General features: G+C 41.6%; 1 protein-coding gene across 17 annotated transcripts in view; it reads right to left on the bottom strand.

Annotated features, from left to right (window-relative positions):
- The window catches only part of LRRC7 (leucine rich repeat containing 7), a 358,992-nt gene that overhangs the window by 111,838 nt on the left and 233,949 nt on the right, over positions 1 to 13,205 (bottom strand). For all 17 annotated transcript variants that reach the window (XM_077276763.1, XM_077276762.1, XM_077276750.1 and 14 more), the window contains 3 exons: positions 6,552 to 6,630; positions 4,160 to 4,249; positions 564 to 620 (listed from right to left, as the gene is read on the bottom strand). In XM_077276763.1, coding sequence (XP_077132878.1) covers positions 564 to 620; positions 4,160 to 4,249; positions 6,552 to 6,630 — 226 coding nt within the window. The remainder of the gene's footprint in view (positions 1 to 563; positions 621 to 4,159; positions 4,250 to 6,551; positions 6,631 to 13,205) is intronic.

Below are 13,205 nucleotides of genomic sequence, written 5' to 3' on the forward strand. Positions count from 1 at the left end.
CACTGCACTGTGTCCTACAATTCTGGGCTCCCTTTAAACTTTGTAACTAATCTTTCCAATTGCGCGCTGATAAATGAGTCTAATAAAACAAGAGAAGACGTTGCAGCCAGAGAAGCGTCTTAATCTAATTAATCTTCTTGTGGGTCACACTGTAAATAGAATATCCTCAAACAGAAATGGGAAATTGATTAGATGCTTGAGCTAAAAGATTTCCATCACTACAGATGATTTATAAGGGGTCACCTGCAAGGTCAAAGAAGAAACTAATTCTTAAAAAGTCTCTTTATACCAACTGTTCAATTGTTAGGGTCCTGCCACTGAAAATGAGTCTGTTTCAAATTGGAATGTATATGAAAAAATCCATTGGCCAAAATCTGCTGGATTTCCATGTAATTATAATTTATGATATTCCTCACGGCACTATGACTGCGAGACAACATTCAGCGCTCGAGGCAGATGCTTTCATGGCACCTCCATACCTGCTTCTGATTCGGGAGTATTTTAATGAGCTTATTAAAGAGAAAAACACAAAAATACTAAAAAAAATTACCATACTGACTTACTTTGGTAAAGTTTTCAAATGATTTTCTCTTAACTCCAATATTCGCAATTTGCTTAGCCTGCAGAGAAGAGAGATCATGGTGAGCTGTACAAAGATACAATCACATATCTGTATCTACAGGTAAAAAGGATGAAACTATGAGGAGAATGAGAAGAATAGTACAACATTTTCTGTAGAATGTGTGGCTGCATATACAGTGACATGTAAAAGCTATTTTGAGGTCTAGTCACAGATTTTCAATGATGTTCAGATCAGGGGACAGTGAGGGCCATTGTAAATTCTTAAGCTTGCGCCTTTTGAGGTCATCTATTGTGGATTCTGACATGAGTTTAGGATCATTATCCATTTGTAGAAGCCATCCTCTTCCTCTTTTCAACTTCAGGTTTATTTTTACAGATGGTTTTATGTTTGCATCAAGATTTTGTTGAAATTTAATTGAATCCATTCTTCCCTCTACCCAAGTATGACTGATCCACACTATACTTAAAGGGAACCTGTCACCTGAATTTGGCGGGACCAGTTTTGGGTCATATGGGCGGGGTTTTCGGGTGTTTGATTCACCCTTTCCTTACCCGCTGGCTGCATGCTGGCCGCAATATTGGATTGAAGTTCATTCTCTGTCCTCCGGAGTATACGCCTGCGCAAGGCAATATTGCCTTTTGTCTGGTGTGTACTCCGGAGGACAGAGAATGAACTTCAATCCAATATTGCGGCCAGCATGCAGCCAGCGGGTAAGGAAAGGGTGAATCAAACACCCGAAAACCCCGCCCATATGACCCAAAACTGGTCCCGCCAAATTCAGGTGACAGGTTCCCTTTAATGGTTGGCGAGATGTTCTTTTCTTGAAATTCTGTGCCCATTTTTCTCCACACATACTTTTGATCCTTTAGGCCACAGAGTTCTATTTTAGCCTCATCAGTCCACAGGACTTGTTTCCTAAATGCATCAGGCTTGTTTAGATGTTCTTTTACATACTTCTGATGCTGAATTTTATGGTTAGGTTTTCTTCTGATGACTTTTCCATGAAGGCCATATTTGTGCGTGTGTCTCTGAACAGTAGAACAATGTACCACAACTCCAGAGTCTACTAAATGTGAAGGTCTTTGGCAATCAAGCGGTTGTTCTGATTTGTGTCTCTATCAATCCTACGAGCAGCTCTCACTGAAATTTTGCTTTGTCTTCCAGACCTTATCTTGACCTCCACTGTTCCTGTTAACTGCCATTTTTTTATTACATTTCAAACTGAAGAAAGGGCAACTTGAAAACGCTTTGCTATCTTCTTATACCCTCTCCTGCTTTGTGGGCCTCCACCATCTTCATTTTCAGAGTGCTCGGCAGCAGCTTAGAAGAACCCATGGCTGCTGGTTTTTGGCACAAGGCTAGAGGAGGCTGGGTTTTTTAAAGCTGGAAAATTTGCATCACCCGGCCTTTCCTAACCATGATAGTGAACAAGCTATAACCCTAACAGGCTAATTAAGGCCTACAACCTTGGACAAAGTTATCTGAGCTCACAAATATCCAAGGGTGCCCAAACTTTTGCATCAGACCATTTTCCTTTTGGTAATTTTTAAAATGTACAATTTGAGAAAAACTCGCATTGCACTCGCTGCAATGTTAGTCAATGAGGCAGTGCTCATCTGCGAGTTTTTCCTCATCAGGAATTGGTGTGCAGAAAAAATCACAGCATGCTGTGTATGGAGGCGTGAAATGGCCGAGACTAATCAATGAATGTCAGTAGGTGCGATAAAAAAATTGCACAGCACACGGATCATGCATGGACCGTGCAGTTTTTCTGCATCCATAGGAGACCCAACATTTCATCAACTGAGTCTAGTAAATTCACAGCATGAACTTTCAGAGTACAATAGAAGAGATATATAGATAGAATAAAAGAAATAAATGGAGTAGGGTCCCCCCCATATTATTCTTAACCAGCTGAGGGAAAGCTGACAGCTGGGGGCTGATGTTTACAGCCTGGGAAGGGGTTAATAAACATGGAGATTCCCCGGTTATTAATATCAGCTCACATCTGTCTACTTAGCCTTTACTGGTTATTAACAAGTGTTGAACCGCCTCTTTTACCCATTTATTAATATTCAAAATAAAATAAAAAAACAAAGAAATCCTCACCTCTCTGCCGATAGTCACACAATGAGCCCAGCTCAGCTAAATCTAGATGCTTTGCTGAGTGATCACATAAAATGCAACTGCTCAACCCGGCATCCAGGAGACACTGAGCTGTGCGCGAGAAGAATGCAGCTTCATTGCCTATTAGCGCTGACGTCAGTAAAGTGACTGGAGTTCATAGCCGATGAACTCCGCTCACCTAACTCATGTCACCGCTCGTTTCGTGAGGCAATGAAGCTGCATTCTTCATGTGCACCTCAGTGTCTCCTGGATGCTAGACTGAATGGTTACATTTTATATGACCGCTCAGCAAAGCATTCAGATTGAGTTGGGCTTGCCGCGGGACAAATGGATTAACGGCGGACAGGTGAGGATTTCTGTTTTTTTTATTTTTCTATTGGACATTAATAAATGGGTAAAAGAGAGCCGGGAGCTTTTATTTCAATAAAGGACTTTGTGTGCTAATTTTAATTAAAGATTTGACTATGGGGTTAGTAATGTGGGTGTCTTATAGACGCCTTTCCATTACTAACCCCTGGGCTTGATGTCAGCTGACATTACAAAGCTTACATCAAGCCCAATACTATTAACCAACTTGCCACCGCATCAGAGCAAGTAGGAAGAGCGGAGGCTAAGAGCCAGAATTGGCGCAACTAATGGATGTGTCATTTCTGGGGCAGCTGAGGGCTGATTTTCTTAGTCTAAGAGTGGGCCAATATCCATGGCCCCTTCCTAGGCTATTAAAATCAGCCCGCAGCTGTCGGCGTAGTCTTTGCTGCTTATTAATTATAGGCGGGACTCCAAGTAATTTTTGGGGGGTCACCCCTTGTTAATAACCAGTAAAGACTAAGTATACAGCTGTGAGCTGATATTATTAGCCTGGGAACCTCCATGTTCATTGCCCTCTTCCCAGACTAAAAACTCTTGCAGGACTCTTCCCAGACTACCCTCTTCTCAGACTAAATCAGCCACCAGCTTTCGGCTTTTCCTCAGCGGGTTAAGAAAAATACGGGGGACTGCACACCATTTTTTTCTTTCATTTATTTATTAGCTAAATACATATACAGTAAGCTACAAATGAACTGCACTGATTGATATGATAACATCTGTCTATATCTGTATAAAAGATTGTTTTATTAGTTAATAAACGAGCTTGAAATTACAGAGAAATACTATATGTACAAGCTTATGTTAAAAACACATTGCCTACAGATTGCATACGCATGTCATTTGGTTGCTAGGTGAGGGGAAAAACGCACTTGCATAGCAGTCACATAGCATACGGATGCTAGGTGAGAAAAAAAACGCATGATGCTCTCCGACTTCTTTGGCTGTGAATCTCAGCTACTTTTTTTACGCAGATGTGAGCGAACCCTAATGGACAGTGTGAAAATAGCTCACACTAAATATCACAGAGAAAAAAGGGATTGTCACACTATCACAGAGATCAACATTTCAGAGTCAGCTCACCTTCCAAAATTGGCTGGAAGATACTCAAGAAAGGCATCATTAAGGTACAGCTGAGTTAAATTAAGAAGCTGCGTAAAGCCATCCGGCAACCTTAGAAAAGGAGGAAGCAAATGAAAGTAATTAGTTATAACAAGTATTCATCATCAGTAGTGTCACATTGTCACTATCACTAATCAACCCCAGGTAGACACTGACTGCTCCTATAATTATTATACTCGCACTGTGACCTCACTGTGTTTATTATCCCTGTACTGTGACCTCACTGTGTTTATTATCCCTGTACTGTGACATCACTGTGTTTATTATATCTGTACTGTGACATCACTGTGTATTATCCCTGTACTGTGACATCACTGTGTGTATTATCCCTGTACTGTGACATCACTGTGTATTATCCCTGTACTGTGACATCACTGTGTATTATCCCTGTACTGTGACCTCACTGTGTTTATTATCCCTGTACTGTGACATCACTGTGTTTATTATATCTGTACTGTGACATCACTGTGTATTATCCCTGTACTGTGACATCACTGTGTTTATCATCTCTGTACTGTGACATCACTGTGTTTATTATATCTGTACTGTGACATCACTGTGTGAAATATCCCTTAACTGAACATTACTGTGTTTATTATCTCTGTACTGTGACATCACTGTTCATTATCTCTGTGACATTAATGTGTCTATTACCCCTGTATTGTTACATCACTGTATGTATTATCCCTGTACTGTGACATTAGTGTTTGTGTTATCCCTGTGGTATGATGTAAATTACTGTATTATCCCTGTACTGTGACATCACTGTGTGAATTATCCTGTAATATGGTATCATTGTCTTTATTATTCATATACTGAGACCTTTCTGTGTGAATTATCTTGTACTGTGACATTATAGTATTTATTATCCCTGCACAATGACATCACTGTGTGAATTATCTGTATACTGTGACAACACTGTGTATATTGTCCCTGTACTGTGACAACAATGTGTTTATTATCTCTGTACTGTGACATCACTGTGTTTATTATCTCTATACTGTGACATCACTGTGTGTATTATCCCTATACTGTGACATCACTGTGTGTATTATCCCTATACTGTGACATCACTGTGTATATTGTCCCTGTACTGTGACATCACTGTGTTTATTATCTCTATACTGTGACATCACTGTGTATATTGTCCCTGTACTGTGACATCACTGTGTTTATTATCTCTGTACTGTGACATCACTGTGTGTATTATCCCTGTACTGTGACATCACTGTGTTTATTATCTCTATACTGTGACATCACTGTGTGTATTATCTCTGTACTGTGACATCACTGTGTTTATCATCTCTGTACTGTGACATCACTGTGTTTATTATCTCTATACTGTGACATCACTGTGTATATTGTCCCTGTACTGTGACATCACTGTGTTTATCATCTCTGTACTGTGACATCACTGTGTGTATTATCTCTGTACTGTGACATCACTGTGTTTATTATCTCTATACTGTGACATCACTGTGTGTATTATCTCTGTACTGTGACATCACTGCGTGTATTATCTCTATACTGTGACATCACTGTGTGTACTATCCCTGTTACTGTGACATCACTGTGTTTATTATCTCTATACTGTGACATCACTGTGTGTATTATCCCTGTACTGTGACATCACTGTGTTTATTATCTCTGTCCTGTGACATCACTGTGTGTATTATCTCTGTACTGTGACATCACTGTATGTATTATCTCTGTACTGTGACATCACAGTGTGTATTATCTCTGTACTGTGACATCACTGTGTTTATTATCTTGTATTGTGACATCACTGTGTGTATTATCTCTGTACTGTGACATCACTGTATGCATTATCTCTGTACTGTGACATCACTGTGTGTATTATCTCTGTACTGTGACATCACTGTGTGTATTATCTCTGTACTGTGACATCACTGTGTGTATTATCTCTGTACTGTGACATCACAGTGTGTATTATCTCTATACTGTGACATCACTGTGTATATTGTCTCTGTACTGTGACATCACTGTGTTTATCATCTCTGTACTGTGACATCACAGTGTGTATTATCTCTGTACTGTGACATCACTGTGTTTATTATCTCTGTATTGTGACATCACAGTGTGTATTATCTCTGTACTGTGACATCACTGTGTTTATCATCTCTGTATTGTGACATCACAGTGTGTATTATCTCTGTACTGTGACATCACTGTGTGTATTATCTCTGTACTGTGACATCACTGTGTTTATTATCTCTGTATTGTGACATCACAGTGTGTATTATCTCTGTACTGTGACATCACTGTTTATCATCTCTGTACTGTGACATTATATGTTCACTGAAATTCATATGAGAGATGGGATGCGTCTTACTTTGAGATTGGATTCACGCTGGCCTCTACTATTGTTAAACATTTACAGCATTTGATATTATCTGGGAATTCTTGTATACCTGGAAGCAGAAAAAAACATTATTTGAATATCAGTTGCAAAATATTACATTACTGGTTGATATGAATGTTTTGCTAGTCCCTCCGCTCACATCCTGTTTACTACTTACATTCAGCTCTAATGTATTCTGCTCGTTGTCTCAGTTGAAAGAAGACCAGAAATAAAGGACAATTCTATATTTGATGATTTAAAAAAAAAAATCACTATTTTTTAAGTATATTTTGCGTGTTATTTACATTTTCAGAATCTTCGGCTGTTAGTGAATGAAAATATTATTTAAAATACGTCATCTTTATATCCAAAAGGTGCAGGTGCAAGGTTCAGCGACTCCGGCTGTCTAGTGATCTATTTCCACATGTATCTAGTTCCACAAAAGCAGAGGGAAAACTATTATCGCTACAATCACCAGCTCACAATCAGACAGGTGAGCCAGGATCTTGCGTGAAAATCTCCCCAAATGTTTTACTTCTGTATCACTGAATATCTAGACAGATTTGCGGAGTATGTGAGCAGTCCTTTGGAGACGCTTTGGCGGCATTATTGGTGGCCACACAATGTAGTCAAAATAATGGGGCGTCGAATAGTAAACTTTTTCCGTTCCTGAATATTAGTTGCACAACATCTGCCAATTGTTCACGCATCCTGGCAGGTACTTGTTGAGATAGGTACCAGGCAAACCTTTTATTTTATTAAGACTTAAAAAAAAAATGCTTTTTCCTTCTTGTTTAAAATGTCATGTCACCTTAAAAAAAATCTGACCAGGGTTTCCGGTATCTAAAAACAATCTGCAGCCCCTTCATTTGGAGGAGTCATCAACGGTTTTGGACAATCTCTGTTTCGATAATGAGCAATTTGATGATAAACTGATCATATGTTGTCGCTCCGCTGATTCTCCCATTATACAGCTCTAATCTGTCAAAGAACCTTAGAACAAGGGCTTAATTTAACTACAGCGCCACCACAGGAAAAATGAAGCATAACACAGCTTCCTTTCAAAGCAATACGCTTTTCATGTAATGCACAGACGTGCTTAGTCTAAAGGGAAAAAGGCACCATATAGTGACTTTCTGAGGATTCTAATCGGAGTTTCAGAATTTACCAAATACGTTTAAAAGAAAAAAAAATTTGGGATCTAAGGGGTAACGTTTCTCCTTGTGTAGGGTGACAAGCCAGGCCTGGTATGTCAGAGTGAGGAGACTTATATGCCATGTAAGCTCCACTGGAAAATAATATATACAAATTGTCTCTTCAGAGAGGAAGTGGACTAGAACTCTAGCGCCACCTATTGGAAGCAGCGAACCTAAAAGTCAATATCTTTAAGGCTACGTTCACATTAGCGTTAAGCTAATGTGCGTCGGGTTTGCGTCGGCGACGCAGCGGCGACGCATGCGTCATGCGCCCCTATACTTAACATGGGGGACGCATGCGTATTTTTTGTTGCGTTGTGCGACACATGCGTCTTTTTTGCCGCAAGCGTCGGACCAAGAAAACGCAACAAGTTGCATTTTTCTTGCGTCCGATTTTCGGCAAAAACCGACGCATGCGTCGCAAAACGCAGCGTTTTTGCGTGCGTTTTGACGCGTTTTTGCGTGCGTTGTGCGTTGCGTCGCCGACGCAACGGCGCACAACGCTAGTGTGAACGTAGCCTAATAGAGATGGACGAACCCAAACGGTAAAGTTCTGGGTCTGTACCTTTACTGACCTCTAAGTTTGATGTCAGCAGACATAAAACATCTGAAATTAAACACAAAACTATAATCTCACTTGCCACTGCACAACGGCAAATGGGAAGAGCCGGGCAAAGTGCCAGAATTTGTGCATCTAAGGCTACTTTCACACTAGCGTCGGGAATAACCCGTCGCTGTGCGTCGGGCCGAGGTTCCCGACGCTAGCGTGGTCTCCGCCGCACAACGGGGGCAGCGGATGCATTTTTTCCACGCATCCGCTGCCCCATTGTGAGGTGCGGGGAAGTGCGGGGAGGTGGGGGCGGAGTTCCGGCCGCGCATGCGCGGTCGGAAAAAGCGGACCGTCGGGAGCAAAAAACGTTACATGTAACGTTTTTTTCTCCCGATGGTCCGCTACCACACGCCCAAGCGTCGCAAAACGGACGCGACGTTTTGCAATGCGTCGCAAATGCGTCTGCAGCGCCCCAGAGTCCTGGTCGTTGCAGTGCTGTGGCTTCGCCGCTAAGGGGAGCCATGGTACGTTCGATGGCACCGAAGGAGTTCCTCCAATCAGGTATCACAGACACTAATATGTTTCACAGCTGGGCCTCCGGGGGGAGCTAAGGGTGCTATTCATTAGGCCACTCCCCACCATAGTGGGTAAACTGGGGGTCAGGCAGGAAGTTAGAGAGAACGCTGACGGGATTGAACGGAGCAACACCCTGTGGCAGGGGGTGTTGTGAAGGGAGAGACTGTAGGGTCTCTGCCAGGGGTGGGATCCTGGCAGAGGCTTGGCATTGAAAGAACGTAACGGGTCCGCGCAGGCTCCTGGAAGCGGCGGGACTCAAGAAAGGACTAGAAGCGAGATAGATTGTGCTGAGTGAGAAACGAGATCAAGCAGAAGGAGAATACCAGCAGGGGTTTTGTTGAAAGAGGCAGCACCCTGCTGAGGCGCAATACCGGTGGCCGGAACGCCGAGGGAGTGGATTAGAATACAGCTTCAAGCCATACTCCAAACAGCGGCAGGACAGTCGGTCTCAGGTGGGCTGTCTACCACATATCACCTATGAAGTCTTGGGGGGCAATTGCGGGAGAGGGGCGACTCTAGGGTCCCGGAAGAACTCCAGGCCTACCTGACAAACGGGTGCCATTCCAACCTGAATACAGGGAAGGGGTGGATTACAGAGGAACATCAAATCGAGTTGTGAGGGAACTTAAGAAACAGACACAACCGTTGTGGGGTTACTTTCCGTGAGCACAGCAGGGAAGGACTACAACACATAGCGCTAGAAGGAAGGCACAGATTTCCACCTGAGAGGAGAACTCTGGAGGTGCCATTGGACCGGCCGGACTTGCGTAGCCTGGTGAACCGTGTTCTGGACTGAGGACTCAGAGATCTCCAGTAAAGAGGTAAAGAGACTGCAACCTGGTGTCCTCGTTATTTACTGCGACTTACACCCCACAACCGCACCGCTACATCGCTACCATTACTACCACCTATTACACCGGACGTCCCCCACTGACGGACAGGGCCACGGACCGGGTCTAGCCACCGTGACAACCCCGAGACTGAGAACTGGAGGCCCGGCTCCGGGTACCCCTCGGCCCTGCGGCGGTGTGGGGGCGCGCCGCACGTCGCTAATGTTAGTCTATGACGAAAAAACGTATCCAGCAAGAACTTTTGCTGGATGCGTATTTTCGGCAAAACGACGCATTTGCGACGTATTGCAGTTAACGCTAGTGTGAAAGTAGCCTAATAGATGCGCCTTTTCTAGGTGGCTGCGAGCTGCTACCTTTAGGCTGGGAAGGGGAAATATCCATGGCCCCTTCCCAGTCTGAGAATACCAGTTTTAACTTGGCTGTTTATCAAATATGTAGGGAGATCCCACATCGTTTTTTCAATTATTTAAATAATTTAAAAAAAAAAAACAGCATGGGGACCCCACTATTTTTGTAAACCAGCCACGATAAAGCTGACAGCTGAAGGTTGCAGCACACAGCCGTCAGCTTTACCTGCGCTGGTTATCAAGAATAGAGGGGACCCTATGGCAATTTTTTCTTTTATTCATGTATTTATTTATTTGTTCATTCAATAAATACACATACAGTAAGCTACACACGCACTGCAGTAATTATCCCACTGACAATTTTATTTCTATGGACAGGCGCCACCTGGTGAATACTCACATTAGCCTCGCCTGTTCTTGCTGCTATCAGGGAGACCAGACATATGCTGATGAAAGTAGTACTGTGATCAGGCGATGCCTGACCGGCGGCAACCTTTTCACTGAAGGTCAGAGCTGCTGGCTCTCAGGCTGTCATCTCTCTGACAGCATGGGAACCGCATATATATTGCAATATTAGTGTATATAGTTAAGTTGTGGTTTGATGAAGCCCAGCCATAGCCACGGGATCAACTTTGCAAGTGGATCGACATGGCAGCCGTGGGAGAATTCAGCAGGCCCCTGACTGCTAAAGCAGCACATTGGCACCCTATGATCTTACCGAGAATCCTGCCATTTAAATGAAGCCATCAGTAGCATTTAAATAGTTAATAAGTAGTGACTGGAACTCGCTCGGGTCACTGCTGTTACAGTCTGATGCAACCCAGACAGAATTTGCCAGTTATGGTGCGAGATCAGTTCTGGAACTTGCACCATACACCCTCTTCACCCACATTACATAAATTTATGTCATATTGTCACAAATGGGTTAATGGAAGAGACAGAAAAATAATGAAATTCACCAATAACCACTCTGATTTACTCGGGTTGTCAGAGATATTAATTACAGTGATTTAATCCAGAATATATTACTATATTCATGCATACATCCTTAATTCTGCAAAAATCTGGAAAAAATCTGGGTGAAAAGCAGGTGGGCAGAAGGACAATGTTGATTTAGTTCCATGCTTATAAAATATGAATGGACACAACAAGATAACGACTAAATAATAGATTTGTATGGTGCATAGCCTGCATTATGGTATATAACAGTTAGGGACTTCCAGGATATTTAGAGAGGAGAGACCTAAGCATGATGGGAATGGACAGAATGAAGAACCGAAGAGAAAGGGGAAGAAATGCTCATGAGGACGGCGGATAAGAACAAAAAATAGGGCAATAATGCCGCAGCTGTCTTATGATGTGTAGATTTCCCTTGGAGATACGCGGAGCCATTAGTGTCTGACGGCTGTTTATTTTCATCTACCAACAACCTTCAGCGGAATGTTTCTTTGGCACGTGGTTATGTCTATGGCCATCTTTAGGCTAACTTTCCCTTTAAGCCAGATATAACCAGTCTCCGTTAAGTGCTTGCTCTTATAATTTCCATTTGCAATTCCTTAGTAGGCTGCAATTACAACGAACGGCGGTGGCCTGAATAATCCCTTCCGACTTCTCATGTATTTCGTTAGGATTGATCGTTGTCTAAAAATATCCGCATTAAAATTTAGAGCGTGCCGACTCATAGCAGGGTAAAAATAAGGCCGTGTGTAAAGAAGAAAAGGACAGATTAATCCATTATTATGACACAGCGGAAGAGGAGCAGGAGACGCCGCCGCTCTCTGAGCTCCAGCTCTGGTGCCGCTATCTGGATCCTGTGCGAAAATCAACATCTTCTCTTTGTACGCGGAACGCTGGTTGTTCAATCAAGGCCACGATTAGATCAGCAGCTAATTAAAAGTGGGACTATTAATTATCTCAGCTATTAGGACTAAACAATTATATTTCCTCCTCTGAACTGCTGGCTGCAATGTATGCTACATGTGTTGTCTCAGTGAATCATTATCTCCCAGGATACAAGAAAGATTTACTTTGTATCTGGGCTGAAGTGATACATTGTATCATCTAATGATTCAGAACAAGGACCATAGAGGCCTATTAATAGGAAAAGGACGGCAAATTAGTCAATCGTGCAAGGCCCTCGTTTCCTGGTTGCATTGAATTGCAATATTATGTAGGTAATATATTATAGGTACGGTTACGGTAGTATTATGTATGAAATTGTTTTATTGCCCTCTATAGTGGTAATATGAGGGCTATACATGGTAGTATTATGTGAACGTTATGTGGCAGTATTAACCTTGCACTATGTGCCATAGTATCTGGACAATATATGAAGTATGATCCTTGCACTATACGGCCGCATTATGAAGACTGTATACGATACTATTATTCCCACACTATAAAGTAGTATTATGTGGACTTTATATGACAATATTAACCTTGCAATATGTGGCCATATTATGTGGATTGTATATGGCAGTATTTTCCTTGCAATATATAGCAGCCATAATTTTTTATTTTTCTTGTGATTTGGCTGCATGAGGTTTGGTTTTATGTGGGAAAAACCATATTTTTTAGTACTGTTTTGTGGTGCATCTAAATTACTGTGCAATTTACATAAAAAAAGCTTTTTTAATTTTACATATTTCTTACTGTTTACATTTCATATAAAACAAATATTTGCAATGGAAAACTATAAAAGGTTTTGTTCACAAATATATACTATAAACTGTATATGTACTCCATGTACTCTCTCTCTCTCTGTATATATATATACATACAGCTCGGGCAAAAACTGAGAGACCGCTGCAAAATGTTCAGTTTGTCAGATTTTTCTCTTTATAGGTATATATTTTTGAGTAAAATGTAAATTGTTCTTTTAGTCTATAAACTTCTGACAACATGTCTCCGAAGTTCCAAGCAATACATTTTGTATTTTTTTTCTGACAAAGAAAAATGGTGAAAATTAAAAAAAAAAACAACAGCGCTTTTAGACCTCAAATAATGCAAATAAAACAAGTTCATAATCATTTAGAAACAACAATACTAATGTTTTAACTCAGGAAGAGTTCAGAAATCAATTGTTTGTGGAATAACCATGATTTTTAATCACAGCTTTCATGGGT

This window comes from Ranitomeya variabilis, chromosome 8 (genome assembly GCF_051348905.1).
Source record: "Ranitomeya variabilis isolate aRanVar5 chromosome 8, aRanVar5.hap1, whole genome shotgun sequence".
NCBI lineage: Eukaryota > Metazoa > Chordata > Amphibia > Anura > Dendrobatidae > Ranitomeya > Ranitomeya variabilis.